At 36.6% G+C, this 25,098-nt stretch overlaps 1 protein-coding gene across 1 annotated transcript in view; it reads right to left on the bottom strand.

Moving 5' to 3' along the window:
* Positions 1-1,861: 1,861 nt before the first annotated feature.
* Positions 1,862-25,098, bottom strand: part of SELENOF (selenoprotein F) — a 37,078-nt gene continuing 13,841 nt past the window's right edge. The window contains exons 3-5 of the mRNA XM_074221757.1: positions 12,410-12,473; positions 3,654-3,703; positions 1,862-2,726 (exon numbers count right to left, since the gene is read on the bottom strand). Of these exons, the coding sequence (XP_074077858.1) occupies positions 2,595-2,726; positions 3,654-3,703; positions 12,410-12,473 (246 nt within the window). The 3' untranslated portion in view covers positions 1,862-2,594. The remainder of the gene's footprint in view (positions 2,727-3,653; positions 3,704-12,409; positions 12,474-25,098) is intronic.

The following is a 25,098-nucleotide window of genomic DNA, read 5'->3' as shown; positions in this document are numbered from 1 at the left end:
TGGTTTTGTATGTTTGCTTTTCTTAAAAGTTTCATCTGCAAATGTACTTTGGATAGTCAAATGTAGCAAAATGTCATGATAATATCCTTAAAAACAAATCCTGTCTTTCAGTACTGGTTTCCATTAATGGTTATACTCTATTGACTTTTCAAAAAAGTAATCGCACTTTATTGTAGGACAGTAGGGATGAGAGGATTCATAGGATCAGATTTAGAAATAGAAAGTAATTAGCTAGTATTTTTAGATGAAGAGATGAGGTTCAGTTAGGCTAAGTAACTTGCTCTGAGGTATACAGGCAGGAAATGATGAAGATAGCTGATATTTAAGTCTATATTCTACATTATACTAAAGCAAATTAAATTCTGCCATTTCCTAGAACTTCTTTTAAAAAAATCATCCCCCTTTTTATAATACTATTATTTCCTCCATTTACCTCCGCTTTTTCCAAAGTAATCCCACATAACAATATTTCTTAAAGGTAAAAAAATTGAGAAAAAATCAAGACTTGATAAATCTGTCAAAAAAGTCTACCATCCAACTCTGTATAGGAGAGGGGAATCTTCTCATATCTGTTCTTTTTAATTCTGCATCATTCACTTTTTTTTCCATTAACTTTTGATTTTAATTTTTGGTCGATATTTCCATTTCCATTGTTGCAGAAACTGTGTAAGTTGTCTTCATAAAGATCTTTCCATGTTTCTCTTGTCTTCATCATATTTGTGATTTTTTACAATATTCCATTGCATTGATGTACCACTGAGCTACATTGTTCTTTAATAACTTCTTAAGCATAGATATCATGATGTATTTATTCTGAGAATGAAGCCAATAACTAAAGAAATCTTATAGCTGAGCATTATTTGACTTATTCTGGGGAAGCAACTCTATGAAATGAATTTCATCAGCTAGAAATAGGTTAAAACCACTTAAAAGGGTCTTATATTGACACAGACACTAGTGTAGTAAAACTGTCATTTCTATCATGAAAATTCAATTTTCATCAACTGACTAGTGATGTCAAAATGAAAAAGAAATAGAAGGTAGGACAATACCTTAGAGCAGGGCTGACCAACCTTACTTTTTTTTAGGTTTTTTTGTAAGGCAATGGGGGTTAAGTGGCTTGCCCAAGGCCATACAGCTAGGTAATTATATTGTCTGAGGCCGGATTTGAACTCAGGAACTCCTGACTCCAGGGCCGGTACTCTATCCACTGTGCCCACCTAGCCACCTGACCAACCCTACTTTTAAAAGTTTTTATTGAGACTACAGACATATTTTGATTTGTCATTTTTTAAGAGCTCTGTGGTAGTTCACCTTCATTTACTAAAGCATTTAGTGAACCCATAGGTGGCTGCATAAAACTGCACTGTGGGTGACATTTTGGAGAGCCCTGCCTTAGAGAATCACAAATGAACATTATGTAGTATCTTATTTTTATTTGTTTTATTAAACATTTCCCAATTATATTTTAATCTGATTCCTTTATGTCGAACTGAGAAATTTTGCATTAGGAGCTCCAATCCAGAGCCTTTTTTTGGGGGGGGAGGGGTAGACCATGTTTTTTTTTTTGTTTGTTTTTTTAACAATTTAAGGACAATAGGAGGTAAATTCTGAACTATTACAGGGCTTGTTTTAAATCTTTTAAGTTAACAATTTAAATTATCTAATGTATTTGAAACACACTTTATATAATGTTTTGAAAAACAAAGCACCATGAACATGTAATGTAAGAATAACAATTGCAATTGTTGAATGTTTCAAAGTAGCACAGTGGCTTTGGGAATCTTGCTAAAATATACATGGAGAAATATCATTCAAGTAGAAAAAAAAGCATTAAAATAATCCCTTTAAGTATTTCACATTGAGACAAGAGGTGGAAAACTTTAATTCTAATTAAGTTTAATAAATGAATCTACTTTTTGAAGCATTCACTGTAGCAAAGTCAAACACTGAAAAGAATACACCAAACATCAGATCTACACAAGCCCACTCGGGGTTTTCTGTGAGATCATCACTAACGTGCACTTCTCAAGAGTGTTCCACAGAATGCTACAAATGCTGAATTCATGTACAATAATGAAACATTTTCTGAACTAACATTCATTATAAACTAATATTTCTATTACAAGAAAATCTGGGGTATCATAAAAATGTGTCATTGGCAGGCAATAGTTGAGGCACAGTACATTAGATCTGCTTGGGACTTCCCATCATGGTTTACAACGAAGGAGCACAGCACATAGACAAGACATGGTTATCATTTCCTTATTTTTCTTTCTAGTTTTAAAGTTTGTGGTTGAATTGGTCCAATTATAATAAATCCTAGCATTTTGGAGAATTAATTACAAATTTGTTACAAAGCATCTCATTAGTGGTAACAACTAAGATGAGAATATGTTAAAATGGATTCTTTATACAGTTGGTCAACTTGTTTTAAATCATGTATGATGCAAAAACTTTCAACTCGAGATAAAAAAATACTTAATGCTATCCAGAAAGGAATCATTTGCCCAGAGATTGAAGATTACAATGGTCAGTACTGCATAAATCACTTAAGAAGAAAATAAATGATATAATAAAACTGAAAGTACACTTTATATTCGCTCTAGTTTTTCACTGAGGAATTCTTCTACACTATCTGTGTTCCATTTGAGGATGCTTAGTTCTTCCGCAATGTTCCCACTGTCATCCAAGAGTTTTAGCACAGGGTCCGAACCAAGAACATACTGCACAAAAGAGAAACATCATCAATTTCTGAGAGCAAAGATTCTTGGCACCGTCTCTCCCCCCTCCCCCTGGGCTAGGGTCACTTCTAGGGATGGCTTTTCAAAAATTTGCAGGAGTCAGGTACGCAAATCCCTTTTGCAAGGTAGCTATGGCTTACATTGAAAGGTATGTGCCACACATGGTTAATCCAACTCTACAATTTTACCAATGAGGAATCTGATGTTCAGAGAAATGACTGACCCAAGCAGGGATTTTTTTTTATTCCCAATATGAATGCACATTTTGGGAGTTTTTCAGCATACAAACAGGGTTTTAGCTTCAATTTTTTAAAAAAGTGTGTTTATGTTGTTTGCAAAACCAATTTTGGGGATTTAAAAGTGGCCTTTTTGCATCATGATGGGTGTTCCATTTGAAGGCTGTTGATGGTCAGATGGGAGTTATTCTATGGCACACATGATGCATATGAACTTCTCCAAGGACATTATTCTGCAGAGTCCACATGGGAAATAGGACTTGGATCTGTTATTTCACAGGCTGACACTTTCTCTACAAGTTACTGTTCTTAGACACTTGCCTGACGCCCTGGGGCTGGCTCTGGATCCACTACAGGCCTTTCGTCATGTCAATCTGAAGAGTTTTGGGAGGACTTAGCTTGTATTATCAATGGACTTAACAGGTTAACTAACACCCTATCCCTGTCTAGGACATGGGTTTTAGTTGTAGCAAACTGATTTTCTATTTTCAGTTTTAAGTAAGCAATAACTCCTGGCAACATTAGTTATAATTACTAATGCCCTCAGGAAACTGGATCTAATTTTAAGGGACCTGAATAAACACAATTTATTGTTTCAATAAATACAGCTTTACATCCTAAGTGATAGATTTTTTCCCCCTCTCTTCAGCCAAAATGGGTAAAAATTTCTCACCTTGATTTGTAGTCCCCTGAAAAGTTTGGGTTTGTCACTCTTGACAAAAGCTAAAATTGAAAAAAAAACCCCAATAAATTTGCTTTTAGGACAAAGAAATCAGATAAATAACAAGATTAACAATATTCATAAGTATTTCATTAGAATATACATACTCTTAGATCATATAGCATTGTCATAGTAGTTGGGTTTGTTGGATTTAATAAGCCAATCAAGGAATAGTTAAAACACATGACTATTCTATGGACTTTGTGGTTCAGAATTAGGTAGACAGTATAACACAGCACTTAATGAGTCAGCAGAACATTTTTACTATGAATTACATGACTTCTTTTGATTCTCCTAATCCTGTAAGTAGTAGAAATATCTTGATGCTTGTGTTACAGATGTGGCCTAAACAGAAGTCGTGAGAGGTATTAGAATCCCAGAATCTTGAAGCCATAGGATCCAATCCAGTCAATTCAAAAATAAGAATCCTGTCTACAAAACACCCAGCAAGGCCCCTGGCTTGGCTTGAAGACCTCCAAGGGAGAGGAAACATAGCAAGGTAGGCCTTGGGTCGCCTTGAACTGTTAGGAAGTAATAGAGCATACTAAAGCTGGAAAAGACCTCACAGAACACCCTAACTCCCTCACTTTTCAGATGAGAAAACTGAAGGCAGTACATGACTTTCCAAAAGCCAAACATCCACAGACAGAAACCTTAGTGGAAGGATATGAACCTAGTTATGAAGCCAGATCTCTTCCCACTGTACTTCACTGCTTCTACTTCCAACAGCTTCAATGTTGCCCCTTTGCAATTTTAACCAGTTATCTTGTTTTGTCTTTGAATCAAAGAGAATGAATGGGTTGAATGTCTGTCTGTCAAATTCTGAATATAGCTATCATAGCCCTCTCATCTTCTCTTCTCCTTTACTTTCAACTGATGCTCAAATGGCCTGGTTTCAAGGCCTCCACCATCTCAACTGCCCTCCTCTGGAGCCACCTTCATCTTACCGATATTTTTGGTAAAAGTGGTGCTTGGAATTTTATATCATCATTTAGATGTAGACTAACCAGGGGTGAAGACAGTGAAATGATCTCCCTTAAGGCAGTTTAAGACAGATGCTGATTCAAACCCAGATCTTTTTCAAACAAGCTGCTTTTTAGCTACACTTCTCAGGTCCTGTCCCTGTGAACTCAAATATAAGATTTTGCATTTATTTCTATTAAATCTCACATTACATTTGGTCCTATGTTCTGGCTATTTTGAACATCTTTTTTGAATTCTATCATCCAGAGAGTTAGTCACCTCTCCTAGCTTTGTATCATCTGCAAATCCAATAAAGCACGCTCAGTGCTTTTAGCTATATTACTGATAAAAAATTTTAAATTGTATATATCCCTGGGTTTCCCTTCCAATCAATGTAAACCATAAACCCCTGATCATCACTCTTTGTTTGGAACCCACCTAAGTGGCCTACTATATTTCACATTGCTCCATTTTTCCCAAAGAGTAACTTGATGACTTTTGATCCTAGGTCTTACTCCAGGTCAGTCGGCATCCCTCCTCCATTCTAGGCTGCTTCAAACTCAAACTGCCGTCAATTTACATCTCCAAGAGCAATGTTTGCCATTTCCTCTGGAGACTTCTCTGCCTTGTATTATATCTCTTCATGGGGTCAGAGTAACGAGGCGCTTTGTCTAAATCATTCAGTTCAAGTTTCAACTCCACACACATTCTTTTTCCAGTATATCCATCGATAAAAACTAGTAAACTGACAAGGTACACCATTTCATCTGTGTGAAGCCACATTGGCTAAAAGTGGTCTCCCTGTTCTTCAATCCACTGCTTCTAGTTTTACTCTGCAGACAATATAGAATGTACCTTCCTGGTTAATACTCAGTCTCCTCCACTTCTTCTTTCTCTCCAACTCAAAGTCTCCCCTCTTCTAGACTCATCATCTCCACACATCCTCATTTTGGGACCCCTCATCCCCCTAATTCTCTCATCTGCTTTTTCTAGGAAATGCTCTGTCAATGGAACTACTGTGGTACCCAGAACTGAATACTCCCAACGTGGCCTGGTCATTGCAGAAGACAGTGGGACTATTAATGCCTGTGATCAGGGAGCACTGTACCCTTAGCAATATGGCCTAAAATGGAATTGACTTTTTATAATTTTGACAGTCAAGCCCTGTTGACTCATATTGAACTTGAAAATCATGAAAATCTCTAAATTTTCTTTCATTAACTGCTGCTAAGCCAAGTCTCCTACATCTTGTGAAGTCATAGTTTGTGGATCTATATGAAATTTGCTGGTGAAATTTGTTAATCACTATTTAGTTTCAAGTTATGTGGAGCTCTTTTTTCCAACTACCAACATTATTTCTGAATCACAATTTTGTTGCTCAATAATATTCAGATAAACTCTCAGCTTTATATCATTTGGAAATTTTAGGTGTAGTGGCTAGAGCCCTGGACTTGGAATCGGGAAGATCTAAGTTAAAAATCTGGCCATCTGTAGTTGTCTGACCTTGACCAATTTGCTGAAGTTTTATGTCTCAGTTTCTCCAGCTGTAAAATGGAAAAAATAATAGAGCCCTTCTTCCAGGGTTATAACAAAGATAAAATGAGATATCTGTACAGTATTTTGCAAACTTTAAATCTGGTTATAGTATTATCTACTATTATTAACCATCTTCATATCTATATTCAAATAACTGAATTCACTGAAGTAAATTATTATTCAGCTGAAATCTGAATGAAATCTCTATCTCATACCTCTCTGAAACAAAACCTTCCTTTAAATTTAAAATACTTTAGATGTTTTCCTATTGTCAAAAGCAGGACTATACCTATTTTTTATTCACATTACAGTAGCTTTGCTTTAGTTCTGGCTTGGTACAATTTGGATCTAATCTAAGACCAACAAATACTAGGTTTTGTCACAAAGATGAACGAATGAAGCAAAACCAACTGGGTTTTGAGAGTCAGTGAGCAACATTCATAAGGTTATGGGTCTGTCACTCAATTGTAGCTCTGCTCTGAGTAGAAATATTATGTCAGAAAACACCATCATGGGGACAGCTAGGTGGTGTAGTGGATAAAGCACCGGCCCTGGAGTCAGGAGTACCTCGGTTCAAATCTGGTCTCAGACACTTAATAATTACCTAGCTGTGTCCCCATTTGCCTTGCAAAAACCTAAAAACAAAACAAAACAAAAAAAAACCCACACCATCATGACCAGAAAATTCCATGTCTTCCCAAAGATTCATAGAAATCAAGTGTTGTGTTGCTGGTGAAACATCAACAGCAATAAACAAATTTATTATTCTATAAATACATTTCTTGCCTCACTAACATTAAATATCTTTATTATTACTGAACACAGCATTTATTGCATTTAAATTCTCATTCTCATAAATATTTCACAACAAAATAATAAGCAAAATCTCACAAAGAATACATTGAAAAATAAAACTTCATAAGAAATAGAGTAATGCAATTAAGATGCTTTGTTTTGAGTGATGTCTGATCTTATGTTCACACATTCCCATGCTGTAATCAAATTCTGTGTGTTTTGTCTCTGCGAGTACTGATCTTCAATTTGTAAAACAGCTAAGGGAAAAAAGTCCAGAAGAAAGGACTTTGGGGTTTATAACCCCTTTCCAATACATTTTAAAGGTAATATTTAGGAAAAACAATTTAGATATAAAAAGCTCTTGTACTAAACAAATGAAGCTCCAGAAGGTAATCAGGTTACTATCTTCTAAGTCTATTAATGCAGTTTGGGTTTTTTTTTTTTTTGTTTTTTACAAGGCAATGGGGTTAAGTGGCTTGCCCAAAGTCATTATTAAGTATTAAGGTAATTATTAAGTGTCTGAGGCTATATTTGAACTCGGGTCCTCCTGACTCCAGGGCCAGTGTTCTATCCACTGCACCACCTACTAGCTGCCTGCTTAATGCAATTTAAAAAAAATCTTATCCAATGATATCAATGTAAGAGTCTTTGAGAAGAAGAGATAAATCTGATCATCTATTTCTAGAAGGTGCTGTCTATCAACTCCTCCAGTCAATTGAGCATTATACAGGCAGCACTGTCAATAATACTTATATACTCAAATAAAGAAATGATGAAGGACAAGATAAAATACTCATGCTTTCTGTACTTCTGATGCTTATCACAATGTAATTTTATGGGGCTCTTAAGGGAATATGAGTGCTGATGAGTATTCCTCAATTCTGATCTCACTGTTTTGTCCAGTTTGCTTTTTTGAGTGAAACCTTAAATTTTAGAAGCTCTTAAAACAGAAGTAAAATTGGAAGTCAAAAGGTTGAAGACATATTTAAACACTGCATTGCTGCCAAATGGAAACCAATAAAAAATGTTTTTGTTTTAAATAAAACCACATCAGGACAGTACTTTAATATTTAAAAATACAAAATGTAGTTGTAGTTTAGGATTCATTTAGATTTCTAAAATCCAAAAGCAGATAATACATGCATTGAAGATTTATCATTGACATAAGCCATGAAAAGGTGTGCTTGGAAGTTCCATTGAATTTGGCATGGTCTTAGATGACTGATATATAGATTTGAGAATAAAAATATGTTGGAAAGAATGAAAAATGCTTTATATCAACAAGAAAGACATAAATAAGACATAAACAAGAACATAACAAAAAGTTATTAAAAAAAGGATCATGCATAAAAACCCTCAGTTGGTAGTCAGAAAACCTGGGTTCTAATTCTTATTCTACCACTGTTAGTTGTCTAATCTTTTAATTTTTTAAGTTTTATTTATTTTTGATTTTTGCAAGTCAATGTGCCCAAAGTCACACAGCTAGATAATTATCAAGTGTCTAAGGCTGGATTTAAACTCAGGTCGTTCTGACTCCAGGGTTAGTGTTTTATCTACTTTGTCACCTAGCTGCCCCCGTCTAATCTTTTAAGACCTCAGTTTACCCCATCTATCATATAAAGGGGTTGACTTCAATGAGCTTTAAGGTTCTTCACAGTTGTAAAATTCTGTGACTAAAAGAAGTGAATAAGGAAGACAAGGATTCTGAGATGTTCATTTTCCCTTTAATTATTTTCTTTTGCTGACACTGACAAAGAATAGTTAAGTTTAACTTGATATGAATGATCTTATTTTTCAAACACCACCACCACAGCCATCATCACCATCATCCACACCTTCACCAATCTCAAGAGAAAATCACAAACCCTTCCATTTCAGGCAGCTATATTTTGAAAATTGGTTAATAAAAATGCTTCAGTGGCTCTATCACTGATATGGCTCAATGTAGTTAAAACCAGTTAAGATTTTAATTTTTATCTTCTTCTGGGGGCAGTTGGGACATTCATTTACAATTAATTTAGAATGACATAGCTAGCTGAAGTTCCAAAAACTTAAAGACAGGAAGTGGAGTGTTATGGATGATGAACAGTAAGAAGATTGGGAAAGAAAATAAGAGCATCTCTTTGGGAAGGGTTTTAGTTTACTGATCCTCCAATCACTCTATCTAATTGCAGAAAAGTTTATCATTTCTAATCAAGGAAGATAACTAATATTGCTGACAGGCAATAAAATGAATTTAGTAGCTGCATGTGAGGTGGAGACTTTCAGAGTATTTTCAGCTTTCAGGTGTTTTAAGTGGTTAACTTAATCACTGTTAAGATTAACCATGTAAAATACATCTTGCCTTATAGAACTTGCTAAAACAATAAATATAATTTCTCCCTGGCATATATCAGTAAGGTGACAATTCTAATTGAGGAATCCAAAGAACTTTTACAGGACTTGAAAAATTTTGAAATATACTGAACCATATCTGAGAACTATACAGAACAAAATATTTAGAATTAACATAAAAATGCAAGTCTTCAAATTACACAGATTACATAATTATCTAATTTGAAAGTGAAGGAGCTGTGATTTTCTAAGTCTGAGGAACTCCTGGAGTCAGAATCCCTTGGATTTATAGACTTATATAGATTTATAGCAACCCTCCCATGTAACTCTCAACTTAAGTCATTGAGGGGTTAACTGAAAGGCCCTGGGCTCCCCAGTCAGCAAGCACAAGAGGGAGGAGCTGACCCCAGGCATTCCTGACTGAATCACTACTGCCTCTCAGTTACCTTAAGGCACCTGTGAAACAGTATCAAATACAAATATTGATAATCCACACTTAAAAAGACTTTAAAGATTGAATGCCAGCATCAGATGAAGAAGCTGTTATTGTAGGCATAAAATTAGAGGGGTTAATTACTTTGAATCAAAGTCATTTCCAAACCTAGTGAAAAAAGAAAACCCTGGCGTTGTTAAAAAAAATTCATATAACAAATTATTAAATGGAAATCAATACAATTAGAAAGCAAAGGTCTTTAAGAGGGCAACAGGTTGTAGGAATAAGAATGATGAAGGCTGAGATAAATAACTGTCTTAATTTTAGTTGATTATTCTTGTTGATTAGTTCCTATTTATTTTGTATATAATTTGTCTGTACATAGCTGTTTGCATGTCATCTGATTGCCGGTTCCTTGCGAACAGAGAACAGCTTTTGACTTTCTTTGTATTCCCAGGGCTTAGCACACAGTAGGTGCTTAATAAAAGTTTAACGACTGATGAGAAAAGTCAGGATTTCTAATGATGGAACCACTTAAGCTATCTTAAGAAAAGGAAAAATCATACAAGATGAATTTTTTATGGAGGGAAGCAGGGGCTAAAGCTATATTTTATAGTTTAGATTCTGTTAAATAAAAACATATGCACTTTAACTCAATATGTAAAATATTATAAGCCAAATTGCAACTATTTACAGTTTGCATATGAAATGCCTCCAAAAATCTTTGTTGCAAGTTCCAGCCCAACACCAGGACCAATGTGGCTTGATGATTGGTATGGATACAGAAAGATTACTCTTTTAGTCTAGTTTTTCCCCTATTATGACATCAATGCATTTTGCCTAACAATTCTAAATTTTGTCCTTTACAAAACATGTATCGTTCTACTTTAGTTTTCCAGCTCAAGAATTATTCACTAATACCTAACCTCAACTATGTTTCACTCATTGTGATCCCCCTCTCCCCATTCTTATTGGTTAGAATGCTCTTATTCCTTTTCTTCCCTTGCACAAATAACCTTGATTCTATTTTTAACCAGTTTCAGCTAAAAAATTTTCAGTGTGTTTTGCTAAGTATAGGTGTGTGTTTGACACCAGGTGAAGGAAAATATCGTGTCTCTTTATTACATCACAGTGAGCTCACTAATGTGGCTCAGCAGCTCCTTTTTGGAAGGCCTTTTTGACAGTTCTGATCTATACCAAATTGCAATGGAATGTGCATGCTGCTACTTGGATGACAGAGCCCGAGGCTGCAGAATACACACCTAATACATTAACCAGTTGCATGGCTGAATCTATTACTATGACTTTGCTAGATTTAGGAGACAAAAATTAGCAATGTTTTATTCAACAGTATTCTAGGTCAGCTACAAAATGTACATGCTAACAGATATATAACACAGTGAACTCAAAGTAATCCTGTCATTGTGTAAAAGGGGAAAAGGACACTTTGGGTATTAGGCAGGAATGAAACTAGCATTAAAATATATAATTAGCATACTTAAGTATTCAGGAAAATCTAAAAATCCTGGCATGTTGCAAATAACAGTAGAACTTTAGGTAAGCTCAGCTCTGTAAACGATATTTCAAGAGACCAAAGGGACATCTTGAGAAGTTCAAATATACTCTTATTTTGATGTCTGCAAAAATCTTCATATTTTCACTTAAGCTGCTTTCTTCCAAATGAATGTCCTTTGGAGTTCATTATTTACGATTCTCTCTGAGGAGAGTCAAAACCTTTTTTCTGAAACCAAATCCTATAGGAATTCACTTCAACAAACAGGAACAAAAAGTCCAAATAAACACACATATACAATTGTGGGAATAAAGACATAAACAAAATGGTCCCTCTCTTTGAGGAGCTTGCCTCATCCTGGAAGGCACAACATGAATACAACTAAGTAGGACAAGTTAAGTAAAGGAAAGCTTTAGCCCCTGGGGCTGGGGAATGGATTTACAGCAGGGAGACCTGGGCCCACCTAAAAGGCAAAAAGAAGTCTTGAGATGGGATGTTAAATTTGGAGACTTGGCCAGATCCTTGAGGCTGCCAAGGGAAGTGGTATGAAATGAAGGAAGTGGAACCCCTGATTGTAGAGGGTCTTGAAAAGGTATGTAGGCAAAGGAGTTTGTGTTTGATTATAAGCAATTTGGAGCCACTGAAAGACTGTGAGCAGATAGATGTCTTAGGACATTATGGTAGCAGCTCTATGGAGGTTGGAGCAGAAGGAAAGACTTCTTTAAATTACCATTTTATCCTTGTGATATATTATTGAAATAAATCTGAACTTAAGTCCTTTTATAAACCAAAGAATCTATTGTTTGGCTTCTAAATCATCAGAAATACAAATGAATAGATTTGAAAATGTTTCATGAAATATGTATAAATTCTTATCTTAAATAATGTTTTTCCTCTTAGAATTATGTTATGAAAAGGTTTATTTTAACAAGAGGCAGCAGGTCTCAGAGTCAGGAGATCCCATGTTCAGGCTGCTCCAACCCATAGATACTCAATGTCTTCCTTCAGCTTCTTTCTAAGACTGGAAGGGGCACAACCACTACTGGGCTATACTGGTTGTTCTAGTTTTCATTCTGGGAGCTCCCTATGACCTTAAAGGTTTGCATTTAGTCCATTTGTTACAATTTTACTTACCCTGAACTTGGGGGAACCGGCCCAATTTTCATCCACATACTTCAAGAATGGCTCCTGCATAGAGCTAGAAGAGGAAAAGTAGAGATAGTTTAGTGATATGCCCATCATATGCCTCTCAAACTATGCACAAAAGACTGGAGTCAATATTGTATTATTTATGAGGGATTAGCAGATATGCAGAATAGTGATGGCTGACATGAGAATTAATTTATCAGAGAGTTGCAGATCTCGGTGTGATCTTCAAATCCTGGAGAGGCAATGGAGCATAGACCAGAATATGCAGAACCTGGAATCAGAAAAACTTTAATTCAAATTTATCACTCTGACAAGAGCTGAGAGACTCCAAGGCTTCTTCTAGCTCCAAATCTATATACCTAAGATTATCCTGTGAGTATTTACTTGGAAGAAATCATTTAAAGTATAAGGAATTAAGCTATGTAAATTATTCTTATTGTACTGAAATTTTATTGAAAAGGATATTGTTAGGTTTGATAGTTCTATTTTGCAGGATCTGAAAAATGCCAAGTTGATTATAGATTCTTGCAATGACTTAAGAATAAATAAGCTAATATTAAGCATCTATATTGCAAAGATATATAAATATATTTAAAAACCTCTTCCTATTGTACTCAGTTTTTGAGCTTTTTTTTTGCATTTTTTTCAAAGGGCAAATGAAATGAACAAAACAAGAATGAAGAGCTCAGTTCATATACAATAAGGATGTCTGCCTGCAAAGAGAAGGACTGTAGTTAGGGGCCAGAGAAGACACAGGACTGTAATTCAGGATTTATTAGAACCAGATTAACAAAGTATTATGACTATATGCTATCTTTCAGACTACAAAAATATCTTTGATAGAGAACAATTGTGAGAATATTCATTGTCCTGGAGTTTTTGTAGTTATAATAACCCCAGAGGGTTTTCTTTTTCTCATTTTACTTGAATGATATGAAGGACAGCAGTGTGTAATGGGGACTGCTGTTTTTGATAATGGCTGTGTGAACCTGGCATTTAAGTCACTTCCCTTTTTATCCCAACTGTTCTTACAAGTTGCAGAATAATGTGGATCTACATAGTAAAGGAAATTTCCCTGTATAATGAATGGATTCCCAGGTCCTGATGCATTCCAACTCCAAATATTGTTCGATAGCTGGAAGGAGTCTTTGAAATCCTCTAGTCAATGCTTTCAGATTTTATAAATGAGGAAACCAAGTTCCAAAAAAGAATAATTTGTCCAGTGAGAGAACCAAATTTCAAGCACAGGACTCTGACTCCATACCATACTTTCAACCACACTCAGCTACTTCTTTCTTATGTACCCACCAGCAGAATATCAACTCTATAAGGGAAATGATTATTGCTGTCTTTATATCATGGGTGCTTTGCAATATTCACTGAATTGAACTGAAGTAGCAATTATGTTTTATGGGGACAGATAAGCATAAAAAAAAATGCATGCACTGACTCTCTAATGATAAAGTAAAAGTGAATCATTGTTACTTCCAAAACTGTGATCTGACACATTTCTGGGTGACTTTTCCTCATAGCTCTTATGGCTATACAAAATGGGTTCTTCTCTCACACGGGCTGTTCTACTCTGCTTAAGTCACTTACTCTTTGAGGGCCTTAGACTCTTAGTCTGCTACATGACCAGGGAGAAGCAAGTTTAGATGATGGTTTAGGTCCTGTCCAGTTCCAAGAGCAGAGAACTCTTATCACCAGACTCCTTATGGTAGTCCTCAATTTTAAAAAGACAGTGGCAGTTGTTACTGGAGAAACTGTGGAAAATGTAAGAAACCAAAAAGATTCTTCAGGACAGAATACAATTAAATTCAAGAACTGTCCAAAATTGCATAGGACATGAATATTTATAGTGTCCTGAAAAAGTTCTAGTGGAGACATATAAGGTTATATAGAAAAAATTGTCAATGTCATGGAGTCTAAATTGGTGAATTTTAGATCTTTGAAACGCTATCCAAACAAAGCTAGCATAGAGGAAAGCCAGGCTTGAGGTAAGTTAGACTGATTATCTGGACATCTCTTACAATGACACAGAATTTGAGAAATCCTTGAAATGACAACTACACTAACATGCAAAATAAAAATGAAGAGATGCAAAGGACCTGGACTGATTGGAATCATTAAATTGGATGGTGAAATAAAAAGGAAGGAAAAATTGGGAGGAAATGACTATGTCACTAAAAAATCTCTATTATAAGGAGGAGATTCCTAGCCACAAATCTGGTATTCATCGCAAGGAAGATTCCAAAAAGTTTGCAAAAAAGGTAAGTAGGGTGCTATGGCTTGATATAAACCACATCTAGGATACTGCATTCAATTCTAGGTTCCACATTTTTGGACTGATAAAGCCATGTTACACCACATTAAAAGGAAGGAAAAAACCAGATGGGGTAAAGGGACCAGGAAAGCACATCATATATTGATCTATTCAGAGAATTAAGAGTTGTTTAAGGAGGTAGGAAAATTTGCATCTTCGAATTATTTTACTTGTCCCAAGAAAAGAGAAGTAGAAAGTTAAAGGGCAGATCTTGGCTACATATGAGGAAAAAATAAACTTTTCAAATAGACATTTCTTAAAAGAATGCTGTAAAAGGATTCATGTTTTATGAAGAGTTGGAATAGTAGACTTGACATAATCTAGGATTCTAATTCTAAACTTTTACTTAATTACTTAATTCAAGTTTTCTGAGAGATTTGAAGAACAGAATGTCAAATTTCTTAATAGTTGTAAGTAGAGAGTGTTAACACATATTTGGATATCCCTTAAACACTGACTTGTATTTTAAATCGATAGTCTGCTTATGAATTCATTGTTCAGGAGAAAAGATTTCTTTTTCCATGCTGAACAAAGAATTTAAATTGGCTACAGATTGAGGTAAATTTCAAATGTCTTTTATAAAGCTTATTGAAACAATATTTTGATAAAGGCCCAAAGCTACTGCATTCATCTCTTTCATATCAACAGCATCTCTGGCAACACACAGACAACAAATATAACAGTTAATTGAAATCCACATTGCTGGTAAACAATCCAGGCTTCAGGGCAGTTAAGCATGAAAGAAATACAAAAAAAAGCAAACCTGGAATTTCCTGACTTTTACTGAATTTCAACCTTGGTATTATTTTTTTTTTTATAACACTCCACATCAAAACCTTCACTTTTATCCATTTTGGGAAATATATCAATGGTGAAAAACACAGTAAAAAATCAAATCAGAGTGTCTATTTTTTGACTTCTCTCAATTTGTTGCTGTTCATTTGTTTTAGTTTCACTTTGTTACCCCATTTGTGATTTTCTTGGCAGATACTGAAGCAGCCTGCCACTTCTCCAGTTCATTTTACAGATGAGGAAAGTGAGGCAAACAGGGTGAAGTGACTTGCCCAGGATCTCACAGCTAGTGTCTAAGGCTGGATCTGAACTTAGGTCTTCCTGACTTCTGGTCTGATGCTCTATTCACTGCGTTACCTAGGTACCCATATTGTTTTAGATTTATATAGAATTACAGAACATCAGAAGATAATCTAGTCCAGGTCAATTCATTCTTTCATCCATCCTTCCTTCCATCCATCCTTCCTTCCTTCCTTCCTTCCTCCCTCCCTTTCTCTCTCTCTCTCTTTCCTTCCTTTTTTTTTAAGGTTTTTGCAAGGCAAATGGGGTTAAGTGGCTTGCCCAAGGCCACACAGCTAGGTAATTATTAAATGTCTGAGACCGGATTTGAACCCAGTTACTTCTGACTCCAGGGCCGGTGCTTTATCCACTGTGCCATCTAGCTGCCCCCTGGGTCAATTCTTGATGATAATCCTCCCCTTAAAAATATTCAAATCAGTAAACATTTATTAAGTACCTAGTACATGTCAGGTACTGTGTCAGATGGCTAGGGAAACAAAATTCAGAACAGGGAGGATACCAAAATCCCAGATCAAGGACCCTTGCTATCTCAGATGGAAGGTGTGTGAGCTGGAGTCCACTTCTGCTCTCTACAGAAAAGAGTCAAGGGTTCCCCTTCCAGGCAACCCCATGGGGATGAGGGGGTGGAGGGAAGGGGTGCTCCCTTTGGACAGTGCAATGCTCTTTAGGGTAAAGCAGAACTTGATGATCCACTGGACATGTCTCCAGTGTTGGATTTTCCCATCTTGACGTTCCCATTTCTATTAGACTTCTTTTGTCTTCACTGCACTCCCCTGTTTGTTCTTCTGTTTCTTGATAGCATTATGAAGATGCAGTCTCAGAAGTAAACACAGGAGATAGTGCCTGACGTAACATGAGGGAACAATAAATCATATTCTGCTGCTTGACTACCAGAGCCAACTGCTGACCTGACCCTGAAATCCATTAAAACCCCATTATCTTTTCAAATGAACTGCTTTTCTACATTTATTTTTGTATGTGGAAATTTGAATTTTTGAACCCAAGTGCAAATTTGGCCCAGTGATCTAGCTCTTAAGATCTTTGTAGATCCTGACCATTGTCCGATGTCCGATCTGTCCTTAACTTTATATCACATGCAAGCTTGAGAAGCAGATCATCGATTTCTTTATTCAATCCTTGGAAAACACCTGAAATCTAATTTTTGCACTATTTATTTAAAATTAACTTCTTAGCAGTCAAAAATTATCTGACCAAAGATGTACTTTCTTTTCCCCCTAAAGATGAAACTCACACCAATTCTCTAACTTCATCACTTAATAACCACTAAAATTGATTTAACACTTTCAACATTTACAGAGTATGTCATACATATGATAATACTTAATTCACAAGGTACTGGTATTAATTGTTCTTTTCAAAGACTGATAAAATTCCCTTGTGATTTCATCAGGACTAAGGTTCCCCCCCACCTCCCTTTAGAGCTGGTACTATTTCCTTTTCTGAGACAGGATCAATTTTGTTAGATTGGGTATTTTATATTTTATATTTTTGAAGGTAATCCTTTTTTGGTTGTCTCAATTTTATTAGTATAGAAATGTTTAGCAGGTTCTGGGAATTCCTTTTATTTCTTTTGGTTTTGTTGTGCATCTGCCATCTTATGGATTTTATTTTGAGCCCTTTTAGGTTTTTTTGCAAGGCAATGAAGTGACTTGCCCAAGATCACACAATCAACCAAGTATTGATTGTCTGAGTCTGGATTTGAACTCAGATCCTCCTGAGTCCAGGGCTGGTGCCATTTCTACAGCACCACCTAGCCTCTTCTTTCTTTTAATTTTTTCAAAATTAGCTTTCGGTTTGATCATTCCTATTCTTTTAGTTCTAACTTACCTGTCCTCTAATTTTCACACTATATTTATTTTGGGTTTATTTGTGGGCTATATTTTAAATATGCACATTTAGTCCATCAATCCTCTTCATTTCTAATTTGCTTATGTTCATTTTTAGACAAAGATCCCCAATGTCTATTTGAGTTGTATCCCAGAAATTCTGGCATGTAGTTTCATCATCTTTCATATAAATTATTATTTCTATGCCTTGTTCTTTGACCCACTTGTTCTTTAAAGTTTCATTATTAAATCTCCATGGGGTGAAAATTTCCTGGTGCTTAACTTCATCCCCTATGCTCCCTATGATCATATTTTCCCCATTTGTCATTTAATCTCTTTAAGCCATGTTCTCCCACCCTTCTAGATGCTAGTTGTTCCTGGGAGATATGACTCCTCTTCTGGGTAAAATTTTTGTCCATGAAAGCACAACATTCCCTAGGGGGTAGTAAGTCTCTCTAAGCAAGAAATCTCCCCAAATACCATAACAGCATTTATCTTAGCCCCCCATTGGGGTATTCTTAAGTGAGAACTCTTCCCTGCAATGAATCAAGATCTTTTGTCTCCCTTTTATTCTCTTCTTTCCCCACCTTACCCATTCAGTAGATACTCTTCTTACTAAGAGACTGCAGGAGTTATTTTCCTTTCATTGCTTAATACTAACTTGAATAAGATAAATCACATCTTCTATTTTCTATCTCCCCTCTCCCCTTTTATGTAAATTCCCATTATATTTAGTCTTATAAAATGCCCTTATTCAAGAGATAGGAGGAAGTTGTAAGGTTTAGTCCATGGTGTTTCAGATTTGTAAGATTTATTTCTATCTTTATTCCCTTGTGTTCTTTTAGAAAAACTTTTAACGGTACCTCTTCTAAACAAAAAATCCAAACCATTGGTGTCTGTCTAGTTTTATTCCTTCTTTTAATGGTTTTTACAAGTTTAGTTTCAAGTTTTAATTTCTAGTTATTTATGCTTTGCTTAGTACCTGTACTTTGATGTGTTTGTAAGTTGAATAATCTGTTTTTTTTTAAATGCTTTAAATACTTCTCCTATTGAAACCTATCTTATGTCATTTTGGGTATTAATTTGAACTCCTCTGCTCTAATGGGAACAGGATATTTTGTTTTTCAGTCCTCTTCCCCTTTATATCATAATCTTTTTCCTGGTCACTAACAGAATGTTTTGTCATAACAAAAGTTATTTTTTTTTAAAGTCTTTGAAGCTTGAAGTTGAAGCATAGATTCCCCCCCCCCCCCATCCCCAGAGCTCAGCTGTGGATTCTTCTTCTGATTGTTGCTTTGTTTTCTGTATTCAGAAGTTATGGACAGTTTTTGGTATTATTTCTTGCATTATTGTAAACAGGTTTTATGACTTGGATTCTTTTGGGAGGTCTATGATTCTAAAGTTGCTGAGATTAATGTCTTTTTGCTTGCATGGAGATATTGTATTCTTTTAACATTATTGCTTTTTACTTTTTTTCTGTGAAATGAAGATTGTCCTTCCCTTCAGTATACTTGTATCCCCAGTCAGATAATCCCTTTTCTTTCTTTGTAGACACTTGCCACTGTGGATTCAAGTTTTTCCATTCTGCTAATTATTACTGGGTATAAGACAAAAAATTTTGCCATTTATTCCCTTTTAAGCTTAAAAAAAAAGAATTATGAATTCTCTCCAAAACCATTAGATATACCCTATCATGGTTCCATGCTTTCTTGGGAATCTATAGGGTTCTGATTCACCACCTATTAATTCAATTTTATTTGTCTTGCAATATTTACTAAGAGCATTCCCAGTCATCTGCATGTTTTGACAACCACCTTCCCTTCTGTTTATATTTTTCCTGCTGATTAATGTCCTTGTGCTCTAGGTTGTAAACCTGGAGTCCTTTCCTGACCCTCTCACCCCCCATCCCCACCTGTGATCTTTAGTGCTATTTATTATCTATTTAAAAATTATTTTTATTTCCCTTTTCCTTCAGATCTGGTTTAGCATCACATCATGCTGGTGCCTGATACAGGGCAGATCCCCAGATCTATTCTTCAGTTCTCTGGAGGGGGTTACAGTTTTCTTTCATCTCCTCATCCTCAGAAGAGTTAAATCTACTGCTGGACAGACTGTGGCAGCCAAGGGGATGACAAAGCACAAGGCGGAAGGTTAGCTGTGAGCTAACACTCTGGTGTGGGGGCTGCTGAGGAGGCAGTAATGCTCAGTGAGTACAAGTTGTTTCAGCTGTGTCTGACTCTGCGTGACTCTTCTGGGGGTGTTCTTGATGGAGATACCAGAGTGATTTGCCATTTCCTACCCCAGTTCACTTTATAGATGAGGAACTGAAGGAATAAACAAGGTTCAATGACTTGCCCAGGATCACACAGCCAGGAAGTATCTGAGGCTGAATTTGAATTCTGGAAGTTAGTCTCCCTGAATCCAGCCCCCACCCTCTGAACACTCTGGTGGCCCCGGAGAACCCACTAGACACCATCTTCTCTGCTGTTAACCTTAATTCAGCTTCTGATGCTGTGGACAGAGATTTAGACTTGAGAGCCCAAAAGTTCTAATCCCTCTTCACACTAGCTGTAAAATGGGCACAATAACAGCACCAACTTCCTAAGGGTGCATGTGAACAAAATGAGATAAGATTGTCAAGCACTTTGCAAATCTTAAAGGCTATAAAACATTGGCTTTTATTTCCTCATATTGTTGGTCACTTGACCCAGAGGAAGACCAATGGGAAGGTTTCATATTTAGGAAAAAGCAAAATTCTGCCTATATCTAAATTACAGTTGTCATAATTTAAATTTTGTATGACCACCAAAATCTTATCCAATGATGTCAATGTAAGAGTCTTTCAGAAAAAGGGATAAATCTGAACCAAAACGTTCATATTCATACTGGGACAAATAGCTGTCCTATGCTATTTCCCTACTAGAGAGCTAGGCAGAATTCAATCAAGTTCATTTATATCCCCGGACAAAGGAGACTTTGTATGCTATATAGGTTCTCTGAATCATTAAAAAAGCAAACAATACGGTATTTGTTAACTTCTACTGCTGTTGCCATCCTATTAAGCTGGAACACAATAGCAAAATTCTCTATGCTGGTTTGTGAACAAGAAAACTATTTTACAGAACTACTTGTGGGGAAAAAAGCATGGAAGAGATATAAATGACTCAGTTTGTAGCAGAGACAAAAGAAAATGACTCAATCAGTATTTAACACTATTGTATTATGAATGTCCTCAAATGTGTTCATTGTAAATTGAACTTTTGCTTTACCTTCATTAAAATCATCTCATTGTTGGAAGTGAAAACATAGAAAGACTGATGTGGACATATACACACATGGTGATGCTTGTCTTTTTTTAAATTGAAGGCAATGGGGGTTAAATGACTTAACCAAGGTCACACAGCTAGGTAATGATTAAGTGTCTGAGGCCACATTTGAACTCAGGTTCTCCTGACTACAGGGCCAGCGCTCTATCCACTGTGTCACCTGGCTGCCCCCTTGTCTTTGTTCTTGAAAAAGGTCAAAATAAGGGGCAGCGAGGTGGCACAGTGGATAGAACACCAGTCCTAGAGTCAGGAGTACTTGGGTTCAAATCTGGCCTCAGACACTTAAAAAGAGAAAAAAGTCATGATATCAGGGAGGTGATGTTATGACACATATGAATTGGATTTGAGTGAGAGGGTGCTACTAGATGATGCAGTGGGTAGAGGGCTGGTCTGAAGTCAGGAGGACCCGAGTTCAAATCTAGCCTCAACACAAGTGTCTTACTTTCTGTGTGACCTTGGGCAAGTCACTTAACCTTGACTGCCTCTCATCCAGAGCCATCTCCAGTTGTCCTGATTCATATCTGGCCACTGGACCCAGATGGTGGTGGGAGGAGAAAGTGAGGCTGGTGAAGACATGTATGGTGGTAGCTGGATGAAGCAACCACAGGGAGGAGGGAAACTGGTTATTAATATGTTGGAAGAACATCACTACTTTTACTTAGAATGTTTGCTACAATCAAGATTAATCTCTGAATTTTTCTCTGAAGAAAGCATTTTAACTCAAGAGTGTGGTACAAAGTTCATCTAATATCACAGGATCAAAGGCAGAGAGCTGGAAGGGTCATAGAGATCATCTAGTTCAATCCCCTCCTTTTACCCATAAGGCACTTGAGGGCCACAAAGTTGAAGACCATGTATATCAAGTGGCAGAATTGGAATCTGAACTTGGATTTTTGTGACTTCCAATCTATAGAATTCTGAAATTTCTTCTCAAGGTGCATCTTGGAGTTTTCAGGATAGGTTGTATTTCTGGAGATCTGTGGTTTCTTTTGATTGTCCCTGTGTTCAGAAGCTCTGGACAGTTTTTTTTTTTTTTGGTATCATTTCTAGAATTATAGTGTTCAGGCTTTTTAACTTGTCATGATCTTCTAAGAAATTTATAATCCTTATGCTGGCTTTATCTATTCTGTCTTCCAGATCAGTATGTTTCTCTTGTTACCTCTGAATATTAACTGCCCACTGTGCAGTATCTGGCACATAGTACAGAGGCACTAATAAAATGTTGCTGACTTGTCTCAGACTGAAGCAAAGGAGAGGGGAAATGATTTTTCTAAAGTTACTCAGAGTTGTCACAGAGCTGAGACTTGAATCCAGCTACCCTTTCTCCTAACTGATAAAGGAGATCACTAAGCCTCCTAGGGCAGAATCCAGGGTGAGCCTAAGACTTTGGATGCCAGAACCAGCACTGCTCTTGGCTGGACCATGCTGCACTAAGCTTCAATCCTCCGGGAGCTCAAGTCCCCTGCCCTAAACCAAGGAGGCTGCAACTACTTAGAGGTGGGATAACACTTTCAGGGACTTTTGAGGAAAAATGGTAAATGAGAGTAATTCTTTAGGGCTGTTTCCGTGCAGAAAGAGTATAGATACTTAAATTAAAACTACAACAAATAAAAAAAATTCTCACTTGATCTAAAGATCCCTGCCAGTTATCACTCAAGATCTACCCTTGCCTCCTAGATTCAATTCCTTGAGACATCTGTTGCTAGTTCTTCATTCATGTCCTGTTCCACATATCTTCACTTTCATTTGGTGACATCATTATTTCCCATGAGTTTGATTATTATCTCTATTCAGATGACTCCCAGAGTGCTATATCCAGTCCCAGTCTCCTTTCCTCCCAAATTCTTTCCCTTCCTGAACTTCCCTATTACTAGAGTGGCCTCAGAAAGCTAATACATCACCCACTCTAGTCATTTTTGGTTAGTTTCTCAACACTTTTGTGTCCCTTTCTAGTGGTACAGTTGCCACCCAGGAGCAGGTTTTCATTACCTCATACATAGCAGGCTCCCATGGGTCTTGCTGTGTCGCCATTCTGCTCACTGAGGTCTAGGGGGCTCCTATCACTGCCAGGATCAAACACTGTCATTTAAGGTTCTCCATAATTTGGGTTTCACACCTTCACTTTTTTTTCTTATCCTTTACATCCCTCCACAAGAGCTACCGAGAAGTGCCTTGAACACTTCATCCTCAGGTCCCTGGGCCTTCTTGCTGGTGGCTCTAAGGCTTATGTGCCTTCTGCAACATTTTTCTCTCTCCCCCCCCATGACCTTTGGGACAGGATTTTGGATTGCCTTCTTTGTAGCCCTAGTGCATAGCATAATAAAACACTTAAATACTTGACTTTTAATTAATTAGAATTGAATCAGCTTTCAATGAAAAAATTTAATTCTAAGATCTAAGATTTAATTCTAAGATCAATTTTCTTAGATGGTGGATTTAAAAAATAACAAACCCGTCATTTCTGCCATGAAGGGGTCTCTGATTAAGAGAGCTCCCTTTACCACTGTTCTGTAATGAAGACTCAGGGACTTGCTTGGGGTCATATGGGACAGAGGCAGGACCTGAGACTGGGATTCTATCTGTTGTGCTAACATAGTATCCCTCCTCCTTAGGCTTCCTTTAGAGTTAATCCACTCCTAGTGGCAATGGGAAGGACAGAGAATTCAAAGAAAAGAATGAAAGTCTAATAGAGTTAGCAGAGTCAATGAAATGCTCTGTGATCTAGACAGGAAGAATGGCTCTAAGTACCCTTCTATAGCTAACATGTGAAAAGTATGCTGAGCTCTAGAAGTCCCTCTGAGAGGATGGGATTTTAAAAATTGAGCGGAACCAGGGCATAGTCTCTCCCCTCTGCCATTGACTTCTTTCTATTCAGCCCATCTCCTGAGACTCAACTCAGAAGTCAGTCCCATCCAGAGTTCTTTGTGGTTTTCAAAATTGTCCGTAGCCTCTACTTCTTCAAATTACTCTGTATTTTTTTGTAAGTGCACATTTTGTATCTGTCTAGTAAACTATGAACTTCTTGAAAGCAGAAACTAGCCTACGTTCATTTTTGTACCCCTTCCCCATGAGTATGTTTTGTATATACAAAACATACTTTGGCCTTTATTTTATGCACACACCTCCAATTTGGTTTACTTTATTGGAAAAAAAAGTCACAATTCTTATACAGAAATCATTTTAAACCTCTGAAAATCTTGTTAAATTTCAGGCTACATGTGTTCACTGAGTAAAGGGCCTGGTTTCTTTTACAAAGGAAAAAGTCTGTGCTAGACAGTGAGATCTGGTGGGATCTAATTGCACTATTGCCTCTTTTCTTTTATTCATGCTTTGCTAGTAGGCAAAGGAATCTGAGAGAATGTGGTACTGATTCCTACTGTGCAGAGAGTTAACTGGGAGGGCTAAGAAGGCAACTTAATGCTTCTGATTATGTTGGAAGTAGACAGGTCTATCATTAATGCAATCAGAGGAGGAGGGAAAGACTATTTGAAAGCTAGCTTTAACTCCAAGCTGGCTAGACAATAAAACCAAGGCCAAAGCTGGGCACCAGTTAAGTAAGTTTTTAGACTGGTAGCATGGTGTGGCAGATAGAGTACATGTGAATCAGAAAGGAGGAACATATAGTTTTATTCAGACATCTTGATACTTAGGAGTTCTATGACTATGAAATTAAGAAATCCCTCAAAGATTCAATTTCCTAATGAGTTAAAAAAGAGATATAGCTATATCACCCCTTTAGTTTGCTGAGCACTGTGGGAAAATTTTCAGGCAGTATCTGAATCTAGGTCCAAGGGATGGAGAACCCCATCTGGCTGCTTAGACTGTTCAATGACAGATCCAGAATCTTGGTGGTGCTGATCAGAAACTCAATCATAGACAAAGATTGGTGTAGGACCACAAGGTGTTTTTCACCATTATACATCTCAAGCACCCTGGTTTATTTGGAAATACTCCTGTGTTGGTCAAATGACTACTGTTTTATTTCTTTTTTGACTTGAAGACATTGCTGGGGGGGGGGGCCCTCCACTGATAACTTCATAAACTTTTTACTCAATTCTTTGAGTTACAGACTTTGCTCAGCTAACA

The sequence above is a fragment of the Macrotis lagotis genome, chromosome 2, assembly GCF_037893015.1.
Source record: "Macrotis lagotis isolate mMagLag1 chromosome 2, bilby.v1.9.chrom.fasta, whole genome shotgun sequence".
Taxonomy (NCBI): Eukaryota; Metazoa; Chordata; class Mammalia; order Peramelemorphia; family Peramelidae; genus Macrotis; species Macrotis lagotis.
This window is presented reverse-complemented; position numbering and strand designations above follow the sequence as displayed.